The 27,982-nt window shown below is 43.3% G+C and overlaps 1 protein-coding gene across 2 annotated transcripts in view; it reads left to right on the forward strand.

The window, feature by feature from the left end:
- The window catches only part of LNX1 (ligand of numb-protein X 1), a 179,609-nt gene that overhangs the window by 86,484 nt on the left and 65,143 nt on the right, over positions 1-27,982 (forward strand). For both annotated transcript variants that reach the window (XM_066573077.1, XM_066573078.1), the window contains exons 5-6: positions 8,141-8,343; positions 11,335-11,706. In XM_066573077.1, the coding sequence (XP_066429174.1) occupies positions 8,141-8,343; positions 11,335-11,706 (575 nt within the window). The remainder of the gene's footprint in view (positions 1-8,140; positions 8,344-11,334; positions 11,707-27,982) is intronic.

Genomic DNA, 27,982 nt, shown 5'->3' on the forward strand with positions numbered 1-27,982 from the left:
TCAATGGGATTGAAAGCAATGGGATAGCATTCCGCTGACTTCTTCCACAGCTGTGACAGCTGTCACAGCTGTGGCAGAAGTCTGCGGCATTCTCCATATCTTTTCAATGGGGCTAGCGCTGCTGCCGCTGGCCCCATTGAAAAGACTGTCGCAGCGATATCGCAGCGATTTTCTCACACTGCTATGCGAGAGTTTTCACTTACTCTCGCAGCGCAGTGGAGAAAAAAACACTAGTGGGTGGGAGCCCTAATACTACCCACGAGAAAAGATAGGGCAGGACCTCTCTTCCCGCTTTTTTTTTTTTTTTCATATGTCAGAGTTGAAAAAATAAGTGCTGACATTAAGGCCAGATTCCCACGCCCGTATTTACGTGCACAATACGCAGGGAATAGTGCCCATTAATTTCATTCACAAGCATGTATTTTGCACGCACAATTCATTAGCACGAAAAATAAGCAGCAGCTTCTATTTTCAAGCGCCTGTCAAAGGCCGGGACCGTTATTGCGTTTTTTTGCGTGTACAAATGCGAATGATTTGCATGCACGAAAAGTACAGTAAAAAATGCAGAGGCACAACACCCAATGCATAAATGGGCATACACCTATGTACATATAGCCTTAAAGGCCCATTTACACCAGCAGATGATCGCTCAAAAATCGCTCAAATGACAGTATTGAGGACACAGTATATCGGCTGAGTTTTCACACCCGTCTGATATACGGCGTCCCTCTCTGCTGGGGGGAAGAGGCTAGAAGAGCCGGGAGAAGTGCACTGAGCTCCCGCCCTCTCTCCGCCCCTCGCCTCTATTTGCAATGAGAGGGGTGGAGCTAAGTTCCGCAACTTAGCCCCGCGCCCTCTGCCCCTTCCATTGGAAATAGTGGCGAGGGGCGGAGAGGGGGCCGGAGCTCAGTGCACTGCTCCTGACTCTTCCAGCCTCCTCCCCTGTAGAGAGGGACGCCGTATATCGGCACCCGGCCGATATATGGTGGTCTGAAGGCCCCCTGAGTGACAGCTTTGAGCAATCATTTTACATAAAGTATTAAGCAGCTACTTAAATAGCAATTAGGTATGCAAATGAAGCCTTAGCTGAATACAGTTAATAGCCTGAGGTGAATATCTGCGCTCAGATCCTTTGTTCTCCACGGGAAACAATGCTATCAGTGGAGAACTGCTGATAGAAGTTAACCACGATTTTTAGGTTAGCTTGAATTTAACGATCAGCCAGCAGTGCCCGAAACACGCACCGATTATTGCTAAAATGATCACCGATTAGCGATGTTTTAGTGATCATCGCTCCATGTAAATGGGCCTTATGAGAGGCTTCAGATGAGCGTATGCACAAATAGACTTGTATCTGTGAAATGTGTTTGTGCAGTGAAAGAGGCTTGTTTGAGCGCCTCTCTGCACATAGAACTGTAGTTTTTAGCGCATATGCACGTGCGACACCCCTCCGCTCTTCTTTAAAAGGCTCTATAGCCTAATGAGGTCCAGATTTTTTTCTCCGTGGTTTTGTGCAGTGTTTCACTCATCCATTAGGTTCATATTTCCAATGAGCACTGGTATTTTTTATGGCAAGACCAATATTTATGCCTTGCTTAGATGTAACTGGTTGAAAGAACCCACCTAATATCACATGCCACTTCTTCATGCGGATCCATACGGAAATGTGTCGGAAATTCCGCACTTGGACTTTGCCAGCTAAAGCCTCCTTCACGCAAGCGCTTTTGCGCACGTTTTTGCACATAGAAAATTGGCTGCAGGAACGGCAATCATTAAATCCGATACGTTTTAATGGGTTCACTCACACTGGTCGATTTTCTGCGCACCTTTTCATCAGCAAAAATACGCAACATGCTGTATTTTTTGTGTACCTGAGGCTAAATAGGAATCTATGGTGGTGCACAAATGCGCGCCCGTGTGCACGAAACCATGCTCATAACTAAGCAATTTTGCAGTGTTAATTACTAACACCGGCGACTAATTAGGCTGGCCTGTCTACTCCTTAGACTGCGTAGAAAACTTACCTGCGTAGGAATGCTCACAAAAGGACATGGTCTGACACCGTTCAAAGCGCAATTACGTCACGCTCTCACGAGCATGATTGTGTCACGCTTGTGTGAAAGAGGCCTAACAGGGCTAGATCTGGGTGAGGGTCCACTACAAAAACCACGACAGAATAGCCGCGGATTTCTAACGCAGCCTTACACATGGAATCCGCCACGTGAACATGTGTGGTGAGGGGGGCCTCTGGGTCCCCTTGGCTTAGGGGCGGGTCACACTTGCAACCCCTGCGACCCCTATAGCTATGCCACTGGTGGTTCACTCATATCTTTTATACTTCTACAAGGCAGGGATCATCTATATCTACACATGCAGTAATAAACTCTTGTGCAGTCATGGAGTTTCCACTGCGCTGCGAGGACGACAGTTTCAGTAGCTGTAGAACAGATGGGGGTCTGACTAAACACATCTAGACTGAATATTTATACCATTATTTTGGTTGAAGGCAAATGATTCACTGTTATGTATATATCTGCGGCTGACTGACTCCACACAGAATCCATTTCTGCTTCCCGCTTGCTAGAGCAGCATTGTTGTTTGTGTATTTCTTGAGTTGCAGCGTGGGTGGTTTTCTACAATATACACCCCTGAGGGGTCCCCTGATCCCCTGTGAAAAGCTGCGCTGAGATTAATGCCAGGCTTAGTAGAAAGGGCAGACAGCGCTGGATAAAAGCTTAATATGCATTGTGACGAGGGTTCTAATATTTTGGTTCTGCACAAAGTGATTGTATTGAAATCATGTAGTTTATAGATTAGTTCTTAGTATGTGATACTGTTCTGCATAGAAGAATATGAATTGATGAGCGCAGGAAAATAACACTTTGCAATGGCAGTAAAGGGGCAGTGCATTTTTGTCACATCTGATACACAGGTGACAAATTCTAGTGCAGAACACTGGGATCAACAGATAAACAGGATTAATGCAGTCAAATGTAGAATCTTTATTGGACTTCAACTAACAGAACTGTGGCAACAGTGTCTAAATATACCAGGACTGACCTAACCAGACCAACCCCTCAAGTGGAGCACCCGCCACAAAAAGGGCGACAATACTGTGAGAGGGGAGCTGGGAACTGCTTGAGATGGACCGACAACTCTGACCTCTGAATGACAGTCTACTCAGTACTTGGGACCAAAGTTGGATCAGAGCTTAACACAGGTCCAGAACTTCTGAGCACAGACCCACTGAGCCTTTTAACACAGAATTCACTGGCACAACATATGGCCAGTACCCACAGTGTATAACCCTTCCCCCTTGAACCAAGGGACTGGTTTAAATACTTTAACATGGAGATTGATAGGTTGACTGGGCAAGAAAGACAACTCAGTCTGCCTATTATTGCTGGCATCAGAGGGAGAAGTTATGGTCCGGGGTTGCCAATGCCACTTCATTCCTTTTCAATAGGGCTGATGGAGTTAGCGAGTAAAAGCACGTGGCTATTTCCGTCAGCCCCGTTGAACGAAACAGAGCGGCGGCTGCACATGTACGGCTATCACTGCATTTAGTCTGACATCACTGCAGTTAGGAGAAACATTCCTACAGTGACAGAAGAAGGGAACATGGTACTCTTATTCTCAAAATCGGTAGGGGTCTCAGCAGTGAGACCCTCAATAATCAGACTTTTATCACCTATTTTATGGATAGGTGGTAAAAGTCCATCTTGGTACAATCCCTTTAATTATGTGGACTTGGACTAGAACTGTGACTGCCCCATAGAGCCATTTGATTTTTTGCACTATAGAGTTCACTTGACAGCACCTTACACTTTCGGCGTCATGGGAGGTCATAGTACCCAGTGAGTGGTGTATGAGTCACAAGGACTCATGAATTTGCAAAGCAATCCCCCTTCAAAGGGACTGGTGCACCCCCATCAGTGGCAGAGGGTAGCCCCCCAGAGATCCAAACGAAAATTAGAGACATGCCAGCATAAATGGTGCAATTCAAATATTTTTCTTTTTATTCCTCCATCTTTTCGACCTCTTGCGGTCTTTGTCAAGCTTGAAATATTAAAATATTAAATAAATATTGTAATTCCACTATTTATCCTCTGATTATCGATTGGTTTGTATGGGAATCGCAGCTCAGACTCCTTGGTGGCTCTGCATAAGAATATTTGCATGCCTCATCCATTTGGGTTATTGTCTGCTGTTGTGTGCTGCTGACAGGACTACATTTGCATTGGAGCCCCTCAAGGATCCATCATGGTACAGTAGGGCAGGCCTACAATAAAACCAAGCTGGTGGCATCTCCCGTGGAGGTTGAGGTTTCAAGCCTCATTGGACTGTAAAGTCACACTACGTGTGTCCAATAAAACTGTTCTTGGTAACCCTCCTAGAGATATAAGCCCCTAACTAAAACCCCTCAGCGCAAGTTTCATTAACACTGTATAAAGTGAAGCACCCCATGACTTGTTAATGTAGATGCAGCGGCACCCAAGTAATCGCGGAACAGCTCCAGTGTGAGAAATATAATCTCCACAATATGAACAGTGGATCTACGGTTGTAACTATTACACTTCATATGTCCCTCGCGCTACACATTAAAACTATATGGTGTTGTATTAGAAAACGAATGCACTGCGTATTTTCTTCTACACCTTTTCTCCCAGGATGGCATAAATTGCACACCATTAATTTTATTGAGCTTTTCCACCTGCTTCCTCCTGAGTGTTAATGTTGATGTTAATGACAATCTGACTAGAGAGAGAAGTATGACGACGGATGCTACAAGTACAAGATTGACTAACAGAGAGACCGTAGAGGCAAGGAGAGGGTACAGAGGAGTGTGTATGCATACAGATGCAAACCACTAGGTACCCCGAGTGACTGAATCATAGTTCCGTAGCCACTATTATGACAATCTATGCTCACCGTCCCTCTGCTGCATCCAAAAGAAATATTCTGGATGACAGAATAGTCAGCACTGAAACTAATGCCCAGCGCTCAAGTACAATAAACAACAGTTCTGAGCATATGTATTTGTTCACGTGTACATTATGAGCCTACATTGGGGGTTCCATCAAGACTGTCATCACTTTTGATGGGTAGAATAGTGCAGACCCTGATGGACCTTATTATAAGTTAATGTTGTTCGTCAATTGTAGTGTCCAAGGAGCAGGCCCACAACCGAGGAGAGAGCGGGGTAGATAATACCTTGTCATGCGGCTCTACCATCTCCTCCCCTGGGACCTGACCAAGTTACTGCTGGGGGAGTTTCATGGGAGAAACCTAGTCCACGGTTTACCTTTAGTCCTTGTCACTGGCGTCATTGTTCTGTTTCCTGTGGTGAATCCAGAAGTTATAAAATAAATAGTCCACACACAGGGATAACTTTCTGAGCAAAACCGGGAACACTCGGTAGAGCTCATTTACTCCAATAAACTGTTACAGTCCAAAACTTTACATAAGCCAGCAGGATCCTGGTGCAGTCACAATAGTGGTGTGACAGGGAGGATTCACAGAATGACAGACGAGTCCACAGTCCCAGTTATCTGTAGGGTTCTGCTCCCAGCCACTCTCTTTCTCTTTCCAGCTCTCTAAAGGTCAACACTCACATTTAGAAGTGGCACTCAGCGCTGCCTAACAGGTTCTCTCACTATCTCTCTCAGTTCCTCATAGTAACAGCGAGGAAGCCTGGGTAAATTGGGCCCAGGGCACACATCAGGCAATCGCTCAGCCTCTTTCATCCTGGGGTTTCTCACAAGACGAGGCACAGTTTTTCCTGCTCAGCAGAAGTTCTCTCCACAACTCACTTGCATAGAATGACTCAAGAAGACCTACCCTCTCTTAGCATCCTTGCAAACACATATATACCACATATATGACACACAACAAGATACATTTCCCAGACATAACCCAGACATTAAACCATTCAGTGCTATAGAGGTGTAATACACATCAAATTCAAACACATAGAAGACACTGACAATACAAATGCACAAGACAAACACATTAATACTTATGGAGGGGCCCCGTTGATTCTGGGCCATAATGCTCATGACATTACGTTCTCTGTACTACAGGGTGATTCAAAAGTCAGCCCACCCAAAATATCTTTTGAATGGAAAAAGATACAAGTAGGAAACTTTGTAGAACACTTAGATGAATGGGAGAACACATTTTGACAGTATGGCGGTGCCTGTTGGCCACTTGGCGGCAGCCATCTTGGATTTAGCCCAAGAAACGTCAATAGAAAGGGGGTCATGAGATACATGATTGAAAGGTAGAATTTTATCAGGAATTAATAGGTGCAGTCATTTATTCAATACCTGCAGCCATTTTCGAGTTGTGGATGATGCCATGTTGAGCATTAATTACCTTGTTGTGTTAAATTATATGACATGGAAAACACTAATCACATGTCTTTGCCAGTTCCAGAATTTGCTGCTAGTAATCCATAATGGAATTGAGATCATCCTGATGGTTGGTAACAGAGGTTCACTTTAGGAGGTCAAGGCTGTCGATCAATAACACCCAGGAAAACAGCCAGCAAGTTCACGAACTGTCAGGAAAATGATTCAGGAGTTCAAGGAAACTGGTGGTGTCCAGCACAAACCAAAAACTACACTCACACCATTCTTTAATGCAAGTCTCCTAGTACCTTTCTATGGACTCTTCATGAAAATTGGAAACACTACTTGGACGACCAGTTCTCGGTTTGTCCTGGACACTACCCGCTTCCCTGAATTTCTGAATGAGGTTCCTGACAGTTTGTGCACTCTCTGGCCTTCTTCCTGAGTGTTCTTTATTGAAAGCCTCGGCCACCTCACATAAACTTCTGTTACCGACCATCAAGATAATCTCAATTTTCCTGGATTGTTAACGGCATCTTCTGGTACCTGAAAAGACATGGGATTTGTGTGTTCCATTCCACATAATTCAACATACTAACTTTATTAATAGTTAACACAATATCGTCCGTAACTCAAAAATGGTTGCAGTTATTGAAAAATGATTGCACCTATCAATTTTCTGATGGAATTCTCCTCTTAAAGTGGTTGTCCCGCGGCAGCAAGTGGGTCTATACACTTCTGTATGGCCATATTAATGCACTTTGTAATGTACATTGTGCATTAATTATGAGCCATACAGAAGTTATAAGAAGTTTTTCACTTACCTGCTCCGTTGCTAGCGTCCTCGTTTCCATGGAGCCCGCCTAATTTTCGGCGTCTAATGGCCAAATTAGACGCGCTTGCGCAGTCCGGGTCTTCTTCTTTTCTCAATGGGGCCGCTCGTGCAGGATGCCGGCTCCGTGTAGCTCCGCCCCGTCACGTGCCGATTCCAGCCAATCAGGAGGCTGGAATCGGCAATGGACCGCACAGAAGCCCTGCGGTCCACCGAGGGAGAAGATCCCGGCGGCCATCTTCAGCAGGTAAGTAAGAAGTCACCGGAGCGCGGGGATTCAGGTAAGCGCTGTGCGGTGTTCTTTTTTAACCCCTGCATCGGGGTTGTCTCGTGCCGAACGGGGGGGGGGTTGAAAAAAAAAAAAACCGTTTCCGCGCGGGACAACGCCTTTAAGTCATGACCCACTTTCCTTAGAAGTCTCTTGGTCTAAATCTAAGATGCGAGTAAGATTGCCAACAGGCATCACCTTCGTGCCAAAACGTTTCCCCCCACCCATCTAAGTGTTCTACGAATTTTCCTACTTCTCCCTCTTTTCGGTCAGAAGATATACTGAATGACCCTGACTTTGACTTTTGAATCATCCTGTACATCAAAAACTCAAAAACCAATTCAGAGTTTCAGTCAAATGATATTTCAAGAGTTATTCTTTATCCTGTTTCAATAGATTTCCTCTTAAAGATGACCTGTCATGTCCAGCGGGGCCCCCTCAGCTATGTTCGGTCATTTTTGGCTGCTTCCGGCAGCTGAAGACGGTCTCATAGAGGTGTATAGAAGTGTCCTATGTACCTCTATGAGGTCTCTATGACATGGCAAAAGTTTTCTGAAAGTTCAACTACTCTTTAAGTGATACAAAAACAAGACTAGCTTACATCAGATCAATATTGTTCCATTCGGATAAAAATAATCTTGTATCCTTTAGGAATAAATTAATGTTTGTTTTCTTGTATCTCCGCAGTACTGCCAAGTCTGGCCCACCTTATCCCAGATGGAGAAATTACTTGTATTAAAATCAATCGCTCAGATCCAAGTGAATGTCTTGGCATCAGGATTGTGGGTGGGAATGAGACTCCTTTGACCCAGATCATCATACAACACATCTACCAAGATGGGGTCATCGCTCGAGATGGGAGACTTCTTCCAGGAGACATGATTTTGAAGGTAACAGCACTTCTGGGGACACTTCAGTGACACCATTTAATTATGTGATTGGTGGCTTATAAAACTAATGTCGAAGATCTGGACATTTCCACTACTACAAGCCTCACTGCTCACAGGAAGCATCCTAATTGCATGGTAAAGGCGCTTGGTAAAAGCTACACACTATGCATCAATTAGTTATTGATAATGTTGCTACAAGTGGCATTGATGCACTGAATGGCCACTTCATTAGAAGCACCTATCTGGTAGCATGTTGGACCTCTTTTAGCTTTCAGAACAATTCATCATGGCGTAGATTCCACTAGGTGTTGAAATCACTCTGCAGGAATATTGGCCCCTGCGGACAGGAAGCTTCTTGTAGTTGCTGGAGGTAGTGACATGTTCTGACCAGCTGACAGGAAGGGTTCATCGATTCATGCTGCTTGTGCCAAATTCTGACCTGCCATCAGCATGGTGCAAGCGAAATCTGGACAATGAGTTGTGTGTTCGGAGATTAGTTGGAGCACCCGCAATGTATTCAGCTACAATTCGCTTGACTGCGCACCCCTTGTTCATCACAAAAATTCTTGACCTCTTTTATCAATGAGTTGTTAACGCCCACAGAATCTCCAGATGTTTCTCCTTGATCAGCATTCTCTGTATATTCTCCACACTTGCACAAAAAAACTCCACAAGGTTGGCAGTGTATGAAGTCCTGGCCCCGGCTAGTCTAGTACCGATGACCAGGCCTTGTTGGAAGTCACTCATATCGTTGGATTTTCCCATTCTAATGTAAATTCACATTGAAACTAATCCACGGAAAACTTACCCACTCAACAACTTTAATAGGGGCAATTCGGCTTCCACTCAGCTGCCCGGCATTGTACCGGGAGAAAAAAACGCTACATGAAGCATATTTTGTGCCGGATCTGCGACCTCCGAATCCAACACGGATGTGAAACCACTCTAATATAGTGACCATTCTCTGTATTTACAGATGATGCCGGCAATATTGATGATTGTTGTTGTTTTCTCTCTTTGCACTGGGCTGCCATTCTTACAATCTCTCAGAGACTAGTAAGTCATGACAATAGTTGGCCAACTTTAGACACTGAATCTGCTGAGCAGAGTAGTAGGTATGATGAAGTCAAGTAACATCCTTATTATTTCTCTACTGAACCACAAGAGCTGAGGATTAGTTTTAGCATAAAATATACAACACTGCTAGGAAGGAATGTTTTTGTGGTTCTAGATCATAACTGAATAGTGGAACACCTGGAAACCACTCCGTATATTTTATTATAAGCAGTCCTTATTTCTCATACACAATATTCCAAAGTCTGGGCACGGGGGTCATGGATGACACAACTTCTCTGAAAACCAAAATAAGGTTCATTTGGGATTCTGAAACATTCCATCTTTTATGATATTTCATCATCTTTTCCTAGGGATATTAAGCCACATAAAACCTGCCTAATCACTCTAGTATGTGTGCGGCTTTGTATCCTAACCAAATTTGCTGACTGCTCAGATTTTCAGATACATAGGTAGTTGAAAGAGGGAGATAATGACCTAGCTAATCGGAAAGTTGAATACATATGGAAAGTACGACAGTGTGGGGGCAGGTGAGTTTAACATCAGGGAGCGGAAGATTTAACTGATTAGTTTCAAGTAAAACTGACTTTAAAAGCAATTCACTTCTATAGAAGGATTAAGGACATATGCATATACACTATGCTACCAAAAATAATTGGGCACCTGATTAAGAATGAAAAGTAGTATTTATTACCATATGTTAATATTTAGTGGGGCCTTCTTTGGCACTTATGACATTGGATACTCTCCATTAACGTCTGATACACTTGAGCCGGTATTTCCCTCCATTCATCCTGTAAATGTCTGGCAAATTCTCTTAAAGAAGATGCATCAGCCCATCTACAATGGTGCGAGGAGCGCTGTCATTGGACAGTTGAGCAATGGAAGAACATTTTATGGAGTGACTAATCACACTACTCCATCTTCACATCAGATGGACGTATCGGGGTGTGGAGGATGTCTGGGGAAGCCTTCTGCCTGAGTGTGTTGTGCCAGCTTTTAAGTACGGCGGAGGTTCTGTTATGGTCTGGGGATGTTTCATATGGCATGATCTCAATCTGTTGGTTGTACATTGACATGATTGGACTGGTCTTCACAGAGGCCCGACCTGACCCTACTTAACATCTTTGAGGAGAACTGGAATGTCAGGTCAGAAAATATAAACAGCGCTTCTCTTTTTTAAGAGAACTCGCCAGATGTTTGCAGGATGAATGAAGGGAAATACCCACTGAAGTATATCAGACATTAATAAAAAGTATGCCACGGACAATACCCAATGTCATTAGGTCCAAAGGAGCTGCACTAAGTATTACCATATGGAAATAAATACTATTTTTGATTCCTGCTCAGATGTCCAATTACTTTTTGGTAGGATAGTGTAGATTTTCACATTTTTATAGCTATAAATAATACTAAACAATGAGATCTGGTTATCTACTATGTCACCTTTATTCATTTCTTATAAAGATATATGCAATAGCAGTCCCTATTATGTCCAATAGCAGTCCCACGGGATTTAGAAAGATGCTGGACTTTGCAATTGTGTTTTACTCTCTATCACTTACAGGGGCCACAACACATAATTAAAATCTATGTTCCAGACCCCCAGGGGCCCATTGTGCATTACCATTATGTAGCGCATCCATGCCTTCCTACTCAAGTACACTACTGTTATTTCAATATAGGACACTAGTACTGAGATATAGCGCTGGATCCGTCTTTTTGACTACACCCTGTATAGACGTTAATGGGAAGTCTTCTGCTGGAGCTTTGGGGCTCATTATTGGCAGGTCAGAAGCTGCATGAGGTTTTACATGCAGTTTGGAAACCACCGAACAACTATGCCCATTCACTATTATTTTTTAATTTTTTTTTTGGTAATAATTACTAATTTTATGTTGTTTTGTAATCTTGCAGGTCAACGGCATCGACATCAGCAATGTGCCTCACTGCTATGCACTTTCCATCCTAAGACAGCCCTGCCAGGTGCTGAAACTTACAGTTCTCAGGGAACAGAGGTACAAATGTAGGAGCAACGGTGTCATCATAGACTCACACTCCCCTCGGGACGACAGCATACATGTTGTGTTAAGTAAAAGCAGCCAAGATGTCCAGCTTGGGATAAAGTTGGTCCGCAAACGAGATGAGCCTGGAATATTTATATTTAATTTACTGGAAGGAGGAGTTGCAGCTCGAGATGGTTATTTACAAGAAAATGATCGTGTTTTGACAATTAATGGCCATGACGTCCGAAATGGGACCCCAGAAATCGCAGCTCAACTCATACAGGTATTGTATAATATATTGTTCGGTAAATCAATAATATCATTATAATGTTGACCAAGAAAATGCATTGAATGTAGCTTGTACATCTATCCTACCAAAAGTAATTGGACACCTGAACAAGAAGGTATTTATTTCCTTATGTTCATACTTAATGGGATCTCCTTTGCCCCTATTGTCATCAGATACTCTTCGTTGCATACTTGCTACTAACGTCTGACAGACTGCAGCTGGTAATTTCCCTCCATTCATCCTGAAAACTTCTGGCGAGTTCTCTCATATTTCCTAAACTGATGTTCCAGTTGATCCCAAAGATATTCAGTAGGTTCAGGTTGGGACTCTGTGCAGCTGGTCAAATCCTGGAACATCCACATTCTCAAACCAATGTAGAACGGCGTTGGATTTGTGATAAGGCGTGTTGTCTTGTTGGAAGTATTGCTGACCATTCCCAGAGTATTAGCACATTGTCAGCAGCACATTATTGTCTAGAATGTCAGGGTACACCTCCGTGTTCATGGATCTTTCCACTACAACAAACGGACCGAGACCATGCCACGTAACACATCCACAGACCATAATGTAACTCTCCCCGTATTTAACTGTTGGCAGAACACACTCAGGCCAAAGGCATTCCTCCGGATCCTCCACACCCAGATACGTCCATCTCATCTAAAGATCGAGTAGTGTGATTTATCACTCCATAGAATGTTCTTTCGTTGCTCAACTGTCCAATGATGACACTTCTTGCACCATTGTAGACAGGTCGATACATCTTCAAGATAGAACTGAACAGACACTTGCAGGATGGATGGAGGGAAATGCAATGTATTTGAGGTTGGTATAAAGTTTACAACAGAGAGGATCCAATGTCATTAGAGCCAAGGGAACCCCACTAGGTGTTAAAGGGGTTGTTCGAGTTAAGGAAACACCTGTCACCAGGTCCTCCAATGTATGAAATAACAAATCCGCACTTACTCACTTCTCCCCGCCGCCGGCTCTGGTCTCCCTGTGATTTCACTTGGCAGACTAAGCCCATCTACAAACAAGCTGCAGCAGGCAATAACAGCACTGAGCAATCATGACTGTGTCTGTCATTGGCTGCGACAGGAGCTCGGAAGAGTGGGGAGAGGTGAGAAACTGCTGATTTTTTATTTTATACAATGGGGGACCCAATGACAGGGGTTTCCCTTGACTTGGACAATCCCTTTAACATATGGATGTACTTTTGATTGTTGCTCAGGTGTCCAATTACTTTTGCTAGGATAGTGTATACCAACATACACAGGGGTAAATCTTCAGGTGAATCACGGAGAAACTGTCCAAATTCCAGCATCAGTGTTTTCCCTTTTATTGTGATATATAGCACTAAAATATACAGCAGCGTCCAAAAATTGTGTTCTGCTATTGTAGATCTCCTCTCTGCTCCCTGGGGATCCGGGGAACCCTTAGGAAATGCAGCAAAGCTTTTTAATACTAATAAGGCTGCATTCACATCTGTGGTGGGGATTCCAATTTTCTGTTCAGTTTGGGGAGCAGGAAAGGGGAATCCCCCGGCCGAATGGGATCCTTCTTATGATGGAACTGAACAATACCGAAGAGACCCCACTGACTATAATGGCGTCCGTTCGTTCTCCACTCATCTGCCCAGCATTTTACTGGAAGAGAAAGCATTGCATGCAGCGCTATTTCTTCCGGTATTTTGTGGCAGATCTGCGACAAAGTCTCCAAATGGAGGTTCCAGCGTAAATGTGAACCCGGCCTAATAGAGTTGTTTGATAGTTTCTATATGCCAGGCGGTATAATGATATTATTGGATTTAATGCTGCTTAAAATGCTGAACTGAAAAGTCCTTATGTGCACATTGTACAGTGTCAGGTTCCATTGTGTTAATGTATCACAGATCTCTTATCCTCCGTGTGACGTAACCATCTGGCTATCTCTACATGTCAAGACTTTTTTGTTTTTCTTCCATTCCACTGGAGTATAATAGTTGCCATTTGTGTCAGTTTTATCTTGTTTGTTATGTGTGCTTTGTGGTAGTTTAGTTTGTGTTGTGGGCATTGTGTTGTATGGTAGTGTAATGTTGTATTGTAGTCTCTGCTATGGTTATTTGTGTCGTTGACTTAGGGTGGATTAGGGAGCTTTCACATGGGATGGAATTAGTCTTGACTTCAAAACTGTAACTGCAAAGTTATTGACTAGTAGTTGAAAGACAAACGATTTCCTGTTTTCCGGGCACTCAACCTCTTGCAATATTGATGACGTATCTTCAAGTAGGCCATCAGTAGTTGATTGGCAGAGGTCCACCGGTCGGGACCCCCAACAATCAGCTGATCTCAGCCCTGGCACTCACTGCAGCTTGCTGGATGTTGATAGCATTGAGGGCTCTCGGAGCCAGAAGTGCCCTAGAAAATATAGCTCCCATTGAAATCAATGAGAGCTATACCTTCTTAAGTACTTCCAGCTCCGACTCCAATCCGGACAACCAGCCCTGCTGCAGTGAATACAGGTGCTGTGATCAGCTGATCGCTGGGGACCCCCTGCCGAGGATAAATCATAAATAATGCTAAGGGTTAAATGCCCGGAAAACCTTTTTAATTAACCAGCACCTATTTTTAGCTGATACGAAAAGACTTGTGAATGAATTCTCACTCATCACCTGGTTGGTGGCCGTTTTTATAAAGAATAACTATTGCTTACATTCGCATTATTTAGACAGTAATTGTCCTGTGTAAAGCCACCTTAGGGCTCCTGCCCACTGGCGATAGGTGTTTCTGCGATGCGAGAATGAGTGAACCACATGATCATGAAACCAATGATTTTCAAAGGTTTCATTCTCATTTGCCATGTTTTCACTTAAGACTCGCAAGCGCTAAGAAAGTTCTGCCCTATCGCCCATTGTTCTCAAATGGGTCAGCGGCAGCCCCTTTGAAAACATAGGGAATACATCGCGCTCCCCTGACACAGCTGTGACAGCTATGGCAGAGGATTCATTCATTCCTGTGGGGACTGCGGGGATAAAGGAATGTCCTGCCACAGCTGTTATCCCATTGCTTCCAATGGGGCTGGCACTGCTGTAGCCCCATTGAAAGCAATGGAATGAAGGCCACCACCGCGGCACTGATTTTCGGGAGTGGGGGTGGGTGAAATATAAGCCCTTCCCTGAAAATCGATGCTAATTGTAAAAAAAGTAAAAGAAAAAAATTTAACTCACCTATAAGAGCACTCCGGCTCTTCTCTCCATCCCCAGCAGTCTTCATCTGTCTTCTGGTGGCCGGGGACTGAAAAATCCCCGCCTCCAAAAAGCGCTGCCTTTGGTTGGCTGAGCGTTGTGACCAATCAGAGGCAGCTCCCAGCCATCATTGAATGACAGCTCAGCGCTGCCTGCGATTGGTAACAGCGCTCAGCCAATCACAGTCATCCATTAAATTCAAGCCTCTATCTCCCCCCTCCAATCCCCTGTCATAGCTGTCACAGCTATGGTACTTTGATTTGTGTCGTTGGCTTTGTATTCTATGGTAGTTTTTTTTTTTTTGTATTGTGTTTTATGGTACTTTGGTTTATGTTGTTGGCTTTGTGTTCTATGGTAGTTTTTTAAAGTTTTTTTTTGTATTGTGTTGTATGGTACTTGTGTTCTTGGCTCTTTGTTGTATGGTACTTTGGTTTGTATTATTGGCTTTGTGTTCTATGATACTTTTGTTGTAGTTTTTTTGCATGTTGTACGGGTCTTTGGTTTGTGTTCCTGGCCTTCGTGCTTCAGGTTATTATCTTTGTTTTGGTGAATATTACTGTATGTTCTGTGCTTTTATAGCATGCCATTATCTTTCATATAATACGTATAACATAACATGACTGCAGCCGAACAGCTGTGACTCTTTCCGCATCTCTTTCTACATAACAAAAGCTAATCTCACTGTTATCCAAGCTCCAGGCTCCAGACTTCTCATTTAATGCAGGATGCTTAGAGCTTTCCTCCCGCCAAGGACAGGAGAGAAATGAAAGCTGGAGAACCATTGGGATCTGCTCCTCTGACACATACTCAGCAATGCAATTAGAAAATTCCTTCTCCCCTGAAAGCTGTCCAGAGCCGGTGACATAAAGCAGGGCTGGTGGGGCTTTCTGTAGCATCTATCACTGCCATCACAACCATTCATCCCGCTCACCACCGACTCCGGCAATCTCTGACAACTTGCCAAGAAGGCATTTGTAATTTGTTGAGCGCAACACCTGAAAGTGATTATGTAGCTCATACGTGGAGCCTCCTCGCCGCGTCACGGGGGTTACGGAGGGGACACTGGGAACCGCCACTAGGAAAACTTTATGTTGAAATCAGATTTGGTTTTTCATTCTATGCGAGGAAATATGAACTCCCCTTTCTGCTTGGGCCGGCCTTATATCAGCGTAAGGGCAATAGCACGCGCCTCAGCAGCGCAACGTGTTTGTGCACCGAATGAGGCTTTTTTTGTGCGCATATTGGGCGTATTTTAATGTACTTTTTCTGTGCGCAGTGCAAGTTTATTTGCGTGCGGCAAACAAACGCACCGATTGAAATAGCGAATTAGTCCAATATGCGTTCTTTTTCCAGCAAAACTACGCAGCGTTTCACGTATATCCTTTTGTATTGCATTTGCATCTCCCCGTTGATCTCTATAGGGAGCTTTTGTCTGCAAATACGCAGAAAAATAGAACATGTTCTATTTTTTTTTTTTTTTTTGCGTGACCGAAATGCATATGCAAAATACGGAAATGTGAAATCAATGAGTACTATTCTTTCCATATTGTGCTCACAAATGTGGTATAGAGGTTTACCTGTATACCCTGTTTCCCTGAAAATAAGACATACCCTGAAAATAAGACATAGCATGATTTTCCTGAATTTTTGAGGATGCAAAGTGATTTTTCAGGTGTTTTGAGGATGCTTGAAATATAATCCCTACTCCAAAATTAAGCCCTGCTAACAGTTAATTAAAAAGTCAATTTAAATAGTGTTCAGCTATACATGTAAAAAAGTTAAACCTTTTTGAACAAAAATTAATATAAGACACTGTCTTATTTTCAGGGAAACACGGTAGATTCAATAAAGTTATGATATTATTTCTTATGAATGAAGGTAGAATTCTGCAGCATACAGCCTAAGACATACCGGATCCTTCCTTATTAACCCTCTACCAAGGGCCCTTCTGTTGTTCAAATAATCAATGAATTGTGCGAATATGAAGAATAACCATTCAGCGTAAACACAGAAAATGATTGAACGATGAACAATAATTCATTCGCTTATCATTCAGCGCTCATTTCATGCAGGTGTAAAAATGATCATTTGTCGTTTGCCAGTCGTTCTATATAAAAGGTGATCGTTCAGTCATGTACAAACCATTCCTGGGCATTTGCAGACTCCTTGATGACCAGCGATGGACTGAACCAGCTGAACGAAAAAATGTAAAAAAAAAACGATTTTACACTAGTTATGGCGCGAATGGTTCCTTAGGAACCTTATAACAGAACGGACATTTTCGCCACAGTGTTGTGGAATATGCCATCCACTGGTGTATCTATAGGGGGTGCAGGGGATGCAGTTGCACCTGGGCCCAGGAGCCTTAGGGAGCCCATAAGGCCTCTCTTCTCCATATAGGGAGCCCAGTACTATGAATAAAGCATTATAGTTTCGGGCCCCGTTACAGGTTTTGCATTGGGGCCCAGGAGCTTCAAGTTACGCTTCTGCATTAAGGGGTTAAGAGAAGTTGGGGGGCCCCAAGATAAACTTTTTGCACTTGGGCCTATGAGCCTTTACTTACGCCCCTGATGGCATCCCTGAATTCCTCGCCAAAATCAGCGGATTTTGATGTAGAATTACTGGTAGGATTCAGCTTTTTTCAATTCCGCACCAAATTTATTGCAAAAACATGCTGCGAGGAAAAAATTTGTTTCTCGTTTGTGTGAATAAGCCCTTAAGGTGTTTTTAGCGCACAGACACAACAAAGAAAAAACACGAAAAAAATTGTCATGTTTGCATTCCCTCCTTCACAAAAAAAGAATAAAAGCTAACAAACTATATGCCGGTATACCGGTATATTCGAAAAATATCCTGCACATAGTACAAGCCCTGATACTGCTGTATTGAAGGAACAATCAAAAAGTTATGTGTCTTAAAATACGACAATGACAGAACTAAAAAAAATGATTGCTTGGTGCCGTATTAAATGGTCAAAAATCACGGCTGCATTTAAAGGCATTTTTTTAAAGTAAAAAACCCCACCAGAACAGGAGGAGACACGAGAGAATCATTAATAAAGGGTTACTTTTGGCTTAAAAGTTTTTTTTGTGGGATAAAGTTTTTATGACCCGCAGATAAATCATTGACATGAGGTTTGGGAACTTTGTCTTATCAGCTGATAAATCAGGCCTTACGGTGGGTGGGGGAGGGGGGGTTATCGGTTACAGATGTCTCTACATCACTGATCAATCTCAAAAGTTTTTCAGTAGGTTAAACCATTAATCAAAATCCCCACAGTCGAACATGAGACAAAATATCTGATACCTTGATAGAATGAAGGAAAGGAGGCTGCTATAAAGTGCATGCAGCCCAAACCCCACCCAGCTGCGGCAGCCCACGGCAGGAAGACTTGGCCAATAAAAGGGCACTTATTAGGGACCTTTTGCCCAGAACAGAATTGTTCCACAGGACACAGCGGAATTTGCCACTCTGGAAATCTGCATCAAAATCCACATGTGTAAGGGTTCCTTCAGACCACCGTAGGAGAAGATACGCTTGTGATTAATTAGTGTGACTAATTAGTTATCAATTACACAGGATCGGGTGTTTATTTGCGCACCCGCATAGACTGCTATGCACGCCAAAGTAGAGCATGTTGGGCTTTTTTTGCGTGTGTGAAATGCGTGCACATAGGCAAAAGTAAGAATGAACCCATTGAAAACAATAAGGGGGCGGCGCACCATTGTTATTGGGGCCACACTACTATCATTCAGGACACTATCAGAGACACTATTTATTTGGGCCATTAAGAAGACACACTATTGCTCTTAGGCCACTGGCATAACTATAGAGGATGCAGGGGCTGCAGTTGCACCCGGGCCCAGGAGCCTTAGGGGGACCATGAGGCCTCTCTTCTCCATATAGGGAACCCAGTACTATGAATAAAGCATTATAGTTGGGGGCCCTGTTACAGAATTTGCATTGGGGCCCGGGAGCTTTAAGTTACGCCTCTGTCTTAGGCCACTAATGTGGTGCACTGATGCTAATGAAGTGACTAAGGGGGCCACTGAGAGGGGGCATTACTACTGGGGCCACTGAGATGGGGGGCTATTACTATAGGGGCCACTGAGAGGTAACATTTTACATACCGTAGTAATAAGCCATGCCCCTAGTCATACCCTCAACCTCTTCCCCTTTTATATTGGTCAGTGGCAAGCCTACTGCATACTTTATGCCCTATTATAATGCGGAACTTGCACAAAAATTGGACCTGCAGCAATTTTTCCGCCGACCATCCATCCGAATGAGAAATCGCTCATGTGAATGAATCCACCCAAATGAAGGGGTTCATTCTCCATGCGAGTTCTGTCTGTGTCAGACATGGACAGAACTAGCGCAAGAATAACTCCTATGTAAATATGGTCTTATAGTGCAGAGCTGCATTCACAACTTTCCAGGCTTCAGGACTGAAATCTCCCCAGAAGGCTAAGTATCTCGCTACCTTCTAAGAGCTCAGTTATGTTATCATCTATAAGCCCAAGAATAGATGGAACACATTGGGACATTTCTAACATACCTGCCATACTGCTTGTCTTGGATGACAACCTACAGTCATTACTAGTAATCAATGAGTCATCGCTATGCCAAGTCACCCAGAACTGACATCCGGATTGCATAAAGAGCGTGCCGTGCTTTCTATGCTAATTCATGATGTAGCGGCGCGCAGAATTCCAACGCTACAGTTATAGTCTTAGCAATATAGAATACAACCGAGGCTCGCTATGTGCCATTGTTTTCTTTTTCATGAGCCTCAGCTGACTTGTCATATTAATATATGCAGCAATTACATGTTTATACTGCTTTTACATAGTCATTAGGGAAAGAATCTGCTCTAATCATATGCGGTATATTGTAACTTTAGTAACAGGCTGTTATGTAGAAAGCAGAATTATGCCCATTATATTTATACGACGCCAACATATTCCAGCGAAAGGGGTTGTCTGCCCTCTTTTCAAGTGATGACCTATCCTCTGGATGGTAGGTGTTGATGGAAAAGGGTCCACCACTCGAGATCCACATCCATCAGCTGATCGTCCAACCCGCTGGCATCAGTGGTCAGCACAGGAAGTGCAGGCGCAGGCTTCACTCCGACTGAAATCAATGGGAGGGCTGCGCTGCTCCTCCACTTCCTGCTGCTCTCCTGATCAGGATTGGATGTGACGTAGCAATGCAGCGCTCCCAGTGATTTTAAGTGGAGTGAAGCCAGTGCCTGCACTTCCTGTGCTGGCCACTGATGACAACATCCAGCCCGCTGCACCGACAGCGGATTGAGGAGCAGACCCCCATCAATCAACTACTGTTCTAAATAGGTCATCAGTGGACAAGAGGGCAGACAACCCCTTGAAGAAGTATTTTGTTACATTGGCACCTGCACCCAGTGAAGGTGTAATTTCTTTAGGTAACAATGGCTATAGTCTTTTTGCTACAATATGGGCAATAATGAGCTATGCAATAATGCACACCATGTGCTGTTATTTCCCTTGGCAATATCAGCTGATAGAGTTTCCAGACTCATGATGAACAGTTGATAGGGTTTGGCCTAATGGGACACCTCCTTTATGAAGGAACGCACAATCAAAAAAGTCATTACATATATGAGCGTATCATCACAAATCTTAATGACAATTTCATAGCAGTTATCAGTGTAATCTAATTTGTCATACATAGGTCAACCTGGTCAAAATATTCTCTATGCTACAAAGCATTAGTGCTATTATGCTATTCATCATTCATATGTTCAGCAAGTGAATTAACTGCATGCTACCCTCTCGAAATACAATGATTGGTCACTTTATTAGACCTCCGTCTAGTAGTGCATTGGACCTCCCTTGGCTTTCAGAAGCACAGCAATTTGTCATGGTGCCCATCCACAGGTATCAGAGGATCCAGGGTGTGCTAAGAACCATTACTCCACCTCCACATCTCAAAAGTAGAATTCATTGATTCATGCTGCTTGCGCCAAATTCTGACCTCCCATCAGCACGGTGCAATCTGTATTATCTAACCTGGAGATCTTTTTCCCACTTCTCAGTGACTCAATTTTTGCTCTTTTTTCCACTGGACCCTCATCTATCTGTTTCTCTTAGACACAATGGTGGTGGAACTGCTGTTATAGTCCATCCATGCTAAGGAGCAACAAGTTGTACATTTGGACCAGCATTGTTTTCGGCTGCAATTTCCTTGATTGTGAACCACCTGTTCTTGATATCCTCCTCTGACCCCTTCCATTGACCATTTGTTTACATCCATAGGATCCCTTTCTCTGGATGTTTTTCCTCAATCACACCATTCTTGGCTTATTCCCCACACCATTACGCAAGGTTGGCAGTGTATGACAATCTCGCCCCAGCTAGTCTAGCACCAATGACCAGGCTTTATTGAAAGTCACTAGGATTGTTCTGGGGTCACGGATCTAATTTCCATACAAGGAAGCTCATGAAAGGTTGGTGAGCTCTAATAACATGGCAGTTTACTGTAATTGTTAGAGGCCCCAATCAAGCCAACAGCTAACTGCATGAAATATCTCTGAACGTTGGATAATGACTACAAAAGATTGGTTAATGTCTTGACCTTAGGGCTGCTGATGACAGAAGTTATAGTATCTAGGTAATTATAAAACAAAGTCAATACGATAAAGCTGAAATACCTCATCTACAGGTAATGAACGATCACCTCATTAAGAACACCTACTCAACAACAGATTAGTACACCTTTTTGGGCAATCACAGTTTTCAGACATTAGTGAACATATTCCACAAGGTGGCAAACACCCACCATACTCAATTTGACCCATGTCCACTGCAGCGGCTCTATCAGTTGGTGAACATTTTGCAGATAAGTGGGAGCAGATCTCACAGCCCTTTCCAGCATATCCTTAACATGTTCAATGGGGTTACAATTTGGTGAGTTTGGGGGCCAAGACAGTGTGGAGAGTTGATTGTCGTGTTCCTCCAACAACTCCCTAGCGTTCTGAGCTCAATGACGTGAAGCGTTGTCCTGTTAAAAGATGGCGCTGTAGTTGAGGAAGACTTCCTGAAGATATGAGTGCAGATGGTCAGCTAATAGGTCCCTGTAGCATTCATCATTCACTTGTTGTGTTAGCATAATCAATGGCCATAGACCATGCCAAGAAAGCACTCCACAGACCATAACACTGCCACCACTGGCCTGTTGAAGCCCAATGGTACACCCATGGGATAAGGCTTCTTGCTGCTTATGCCAGATGTGAACCCAACCATCCATATGGTTCAGTAGAAAATGGGACTTGTCATGTCATGCAACCTTCTGCCATGTGTTTACTGACACCTTTTCTGGGTTCTTGCAAGACATTGTTGGCATTGACAGGGGGATATCGGGGACACCCTTATTGGTCTTCAGCTATTGAACCTCTGTCAACGCAAAGTGCACCGCATGGTCATTGTGGATATTTGTCTAACTTCCCTGCTGTTGTACTGCTGGTTCAGTTGGTCCACCTTGGCATGTTGTTGCTGATATATCAGACATGCCACCAGACACTCTCCTCCAGGATCAACCACACGTGGCCTGCCGCTGTGTGATCTTCTCTTGGATGTCTTCCATGGTTCAACCTGTCTTGGTACACTCTTGATACCATGGTTCAGGAACAGCCTACAACTGCATCTGTTTCGGAAATACTGCCACCACCCTCTGTGCACTAACAATCGGCCTGCGGTCAAAGTCACTCAAGTCACCACATTAACCAAGGGCTGCCAAATGTTGCCTTATGCTGCTTAGAGGAGAGGTCAACACATTATCTGAGAGTAGATCGTGACGCGGCCATCATGTGGTACCACATTACTGATCTCAAGATGTCATGCACCGGCTGCTCCAAATGCAGTGATTGTTCATAGTATGTATATAGTATAGAGATACATTATTTCCTAAAACCTCCTACATCCAGCATTTTTAGCTATATCTGGCTTTGAATCGTGATCAGCCTATGCTAGTCCTGTTCACATAACTATACCAAAAGGTTAGCTAAGGTTATTCTCAGTTTGTTAAAATCCCTTTATGTGCATTAACTGACAAATATATCTGAAATAGGGAAATTAACTTTTGAGCCCCTTTGGAGACAGGAACTAACTGCCATTAGTGTACAACGCTGCAGAATATCTTAGTGCTAAATAAACCATTAAAAGTCAACATGATGAAGCTGAAATACCTCATCTACGGAACAGCATATTACAAAATGTAGCACTTATCTCCATGGCCAGAGAAATATAGCTCCGCAATACAGTATATTAGGCCTGTAATAAAAAAAAGACTCTGTGCTAGTATCCAAGTATATGATACAGATTCTACCTTCCTGGGGCCACTGGTTATTACTGCCCTCCAAATTGAGGCCAAAACTATATTAAAAACAAATTAGATTTAATATGAGCACATTCTAATTCGCTGTGTAATTACACTCAACCTTATGTCATTTTAATATTTAGCAATTTACATCTAATTGTCAGCCTAGCTGTTGCGGTAGGAAGTCATCTCCTATGACGCACAATAACCAGAGGAGTGAACATACACTTTCCTACCAAAAGTAATTGGACACCTGAGAAAGAATCAAAAATAGTATTTATTTCCATATGTTAATACTTAGCAGGGCTCCTTTGGTCCAAATGACATTGGATACTCTACCTGGCATACTTTCTACTAATGTCTTATACATTTCAGCTGGTATTACCCTCCATTCATCTGGCGAGTTGTCTCACAGAAGATGGCTTGCTGTTCATATTTTCTGACCTGACGTTCTAGTTCGTCCCATAGATGTTCAGTAGGTTCAGGTCGGGACGTTATGCAGCTGGTCCAATCGTGGTACATGCATATCCTCAAACCAATGTAGAACGGCGTTGGATTTGTGACAAGGCGCGTTGTCTTGTTGGAAGTATGGCCGACCATTCCTAGAGTATTACCACATTGTCGGCAGCACCTTATTTTCTAGAATGTCAAAGTACACCTCCATGTTCATGGTGCTTGTTACTACAACCAAGGGACCAAAATCACGCCATGTAACACATCCTCAGACCATAACGGAACCTCCACCGTACTAAACTATCAGCACACCACACTCGGGCAAAAGGTGTTCCCCAGGATCCTCCACACCCAGGTACATCCAACTGATGTGAAGATGGAGTAGTGTGATTCGTTACTCCATAGAATGTTCTTCCATTGCTCAACTGACCAATGCCAACACTTATTGCACCCCTGTAGATGGGTAGATGCATTGCACTTCATGATGAACAGCTTGTCTGCAGCGACATAACCCATATATCCAATAATGTGCCTTTCCCGTCAGAAACTATGGCCGACACCTCCAAGGGTCTGCATCTAATGTAGCATGGTTTAGGAGTCGGACATATGCCATACTAATAAGACACGATCCAATACACTGATAGGAGTGTCCAAATACTTTGGGTAGGATAGTGCAGTTCCATATAATCTCCCCTTACCATTATTAGTTAACACTCTCGATAAGCATGATATTTCCCATTGCTTTTGTGAAGACATTTGTGGTTCTATCTATTTTACTCAAATATAAAACCGATTTCCACTTTTTTACCTTTTCAGTATAAATAATGGGCTGTCATCCTGATCAACCAGGTGCCCTGGAAATCTCCAGCCGCTCCTACCATATTAAATTACAACTTGACGATTTTCTTGAAGCATTATGTATTTTTACGAGATGCGAGTCTGGCAGGAGATATGTAACATGAGACGTCTCCTTGCAGTTAAGTCAGAGCAGCTTTTAATCACCAATAGGTTAAAGTTCCCCCATCAGTATGGATTGCCTGTGCAACCTCAGTAATAGATGCAAAATGGACATATTAATCACCTTCTGATGGTGTCGCCGTACACGGTCAATGATTCAAGGCCTGAGGCCATGGAGTGAGAATCAGCTGATTTATTGTATATGTAATAGCGCAGGTTTAGTTTTTTTAAAAGATTTAACAAAATTAAATGAATTTGTAAAGCCATAGCTACATAGTAAAGTAAAAAAAGGTCTTATGTCCATTATGTTCAGCCAAGAGGTAGGAAAGGATGTAACATAGTAACATAGTTCGTTAGGCCGAATGAAGACAATATCCATCTAGTCCAGCCTGTCTATCCTCCTGCGTTGATCCAGAGGAAGGCAAAAAAAACCCTAAGAGCAGAAGCCAATTAGCCCTTTTGGGGAAAAAAATTCCTTCCTGACTCCCTGTGAATGATGGGAAATAATGAGGATAAACTCAAGAGCCCTAACTGCCCCCATAAAGCATGAGCCATCTACCCTAAAAGGAAAAAAAATAATTTCCTCAGAGTCCTGAGTATTGAACAGATTGGAAGAAAATTCTGTACATTTCTGTAAAAGTTATTGGTATTTATATAAAAAATTTCTAAGTCTTTTAAAAACATTTTTATTCCAGACTAAAAGTAAAAATTACAAATAGTATTGTACAAACATTGAATGGCCACTTCATTACAGACACTCATGCAGTAGCATGTTGGACCTTCTTTGGCTTTCAGAACCACAGCAATTTATCATGGCATCCATCCCCAGGTATCAGAGGACCCAGGGTGTGCCAAGAAAACGTTCCCCATAACAATTACTCCACTACCACCAGCCTGACCTGTTATCAGCTGACAGGAAGGGTTCAGCTAATCATGCTGCTTGCACCAAATTCTGACCTCCCATCAGCACGGTGCAACAGAAATCTAGATCCATCTGACCAGGCGATGTTCTTCCACTGCTCAATGATATCATTTTTCTGCTCTTCTGCCCACTGGAATCTCATCTTCTTGTTTCTCTTAGATAGTAAGGGTGCTGAAACTTTTCCTCTACTGTTATAGAATAGAATCCTAGACTGGTAGAGTTGAAAGGGACCTCCAAGGTCCTCGGGTCCAACCCCCTGCTCAGTGCAGGATTCACTAAATCATCCCAGAGAGATGTCTGTCCAGCCTTTGTTTTAACACTTCCATTGAAGGAGAACTCACCACCTCCCATGGTAACCTGTTCCACTCATTCATCACCCTCACTGTCAGAAAGTTTTTTCTAATATCTAATTTGTGTCTCCTCCCTTTCAGTTTCATCCCATTGCTTCTAGTCTTTCCTTGTACAAATGAGAATAGGGCTGATCCCTCTGCATTTGTGCTAAGGAAAATGAGTTGAATGATCAGACATTTTAGTTGGAGCACCAATGTAGTGGCCCAGTACATCTATTCCTGGCCTCCTCCATAATGTCATACATGTCATGTCTTGTGTTGGTGCGCTGTGCAAAAGTGTCTAGTCATTCTGTTATGTGTATTGCACAGCTGCAGCAACTGAGGAGTTAAGTGCTGCATGAGCCTGGGAGATGCTTGCAATGTATCAATTATGTCCTGTCATGTGGTATGAGTGAGAATATAAATCGGAGTGTGTGAGAGCAGGAAAGGAGGTTCATTGCTTCACTGCGGAGAGAGAGCGTGAGCCTGTTGGTGGTGAGTCAAGGCCAAAGTCCCTGTGCAGAGGTACTCCTTTACTACTGTTCCTACACGGCTGTCCTGTGTCTGGGATCACCACGTAGAGATACGTAAAGTCTACTGTTCCTACGCGGCTGTCCTGTGCATGGGATCACCGCGTAGAGGTACTCAAATACCGCTGTTTCTTCCATGACTGTCCCATGCCAGGGATCACCGTGTAGAGGTACTATCTTACTGTTTAGTTTTCCTGCACCTCCAACCTGTGTAAATTGTGCCTTTTACCCAGTGTGGTCTTTAAGTAAAGTTTTGCCAGGCCCTAACTGTTCCCAGGGACCTGAGGTACATTACAAAGTCTTCAGCTCATTTATTTACCGCCAAGAGTCATTCCAGTGGGTATCGGAATGGTGGTGTCACTTGTGACAACCCCTATCCCTGTTTGCAAGTTTATTGGGCATCCCTCTCCGAGGGGAAGAGGCCCAGCACTGTCCTAGCCGAGGCTACGTGCATCCCTCCAGGAAGGAGCTTGGTAAGTGCCACCATGATAAGTAACCATCTTACCCTCCCAGCTCCTCAGCATATGCCCTGTTTCCAGGGTCACCCTATGGAACACTGCACGAACATTGTATTCGGCTGCAACATATTTGACTGTGCACTACCTGTTCATCAGAACGATTCCTGAAATCCTCCTCTGACCCCTTTCACCGACAAGTTCTTTACATCCACATCCACAGGATCCCTTTTGCTGGATGTCTTTCCTCAATCCCACTATTCGCAGTATACTCTAGATACCATTGTACAAGAAAACCTGTGAAATCCTGGCCTTGGCTAGTCTAGCACTGATAACCAGGCCTCGTTGGAAGTGAGTCAGTTCGCTGGATTTCCCCATTCGAATGTGGATTCACACTGAAATTGGTCCACAGAAAACTTGTCACTACATTTTATGCTGCAGTTTGGGGGCAAGGGTCTAATTTCTATATAGAGAAGCTCCAATCGTGAAAGGGTCGGTGTCTCCAATAAAGTGTCCATTCTGTGTATATTAGCTTTTATTATGGGTTAAATGCATGACATATACTTTCCTGTCCATGCAGGTTTTAGAATGCACCCCCCTTTAAATGTTTTTAAATATGTATTTTCACAGTAGACCCCACTGATGTTAGGCCTTTGTGTCATATGAAGAGTCCAGCTAAAATATAAAAATACTGTATATTAAAGAGATTTTTTTGACTAACTAGTCATCCATATAACATTGTGTGCTACTGTACCAGTTCTCCTGTCAATATTTCATTCACCTACCAGCAGTTTGCTTTTAGTCTTTTGGCCAAACATTTCATTTTTGAAATTGGATAAGATGAAATTGGACTCTTTTAAGTCAGACTAAACTTATTAAAATGTTGTTTTTTGGCTCACAGGCCGTAAGTCTCCTTTACACGGTCCTCTAGAGACATCTTAAATTATAGGTTAGAGGTTTGAAAAAAGGACTAAAAATATAAACTCCGCTACGGGGCAATGCACCTTAAAGTCCGCCACTGAGCCAAGACACAGATTGCCTTTGAATTTGCT

This window comes from Eleutherodactylus coqui, chromosome 7, assembly GCF_035609145.1.
Source record: "Eleutherodactylus coqui strain aEleCoq1 chromosome 7, aEleCoq1.hap1, whole genome shotgun sequence".
NCBI classification, from domain to species: Eukaryota; Metazoa; Chordata; class Amphibia; order Anura; family Eleutherodactylidae; genus Eleutherodactylus; species Eleutherodactylus coqui.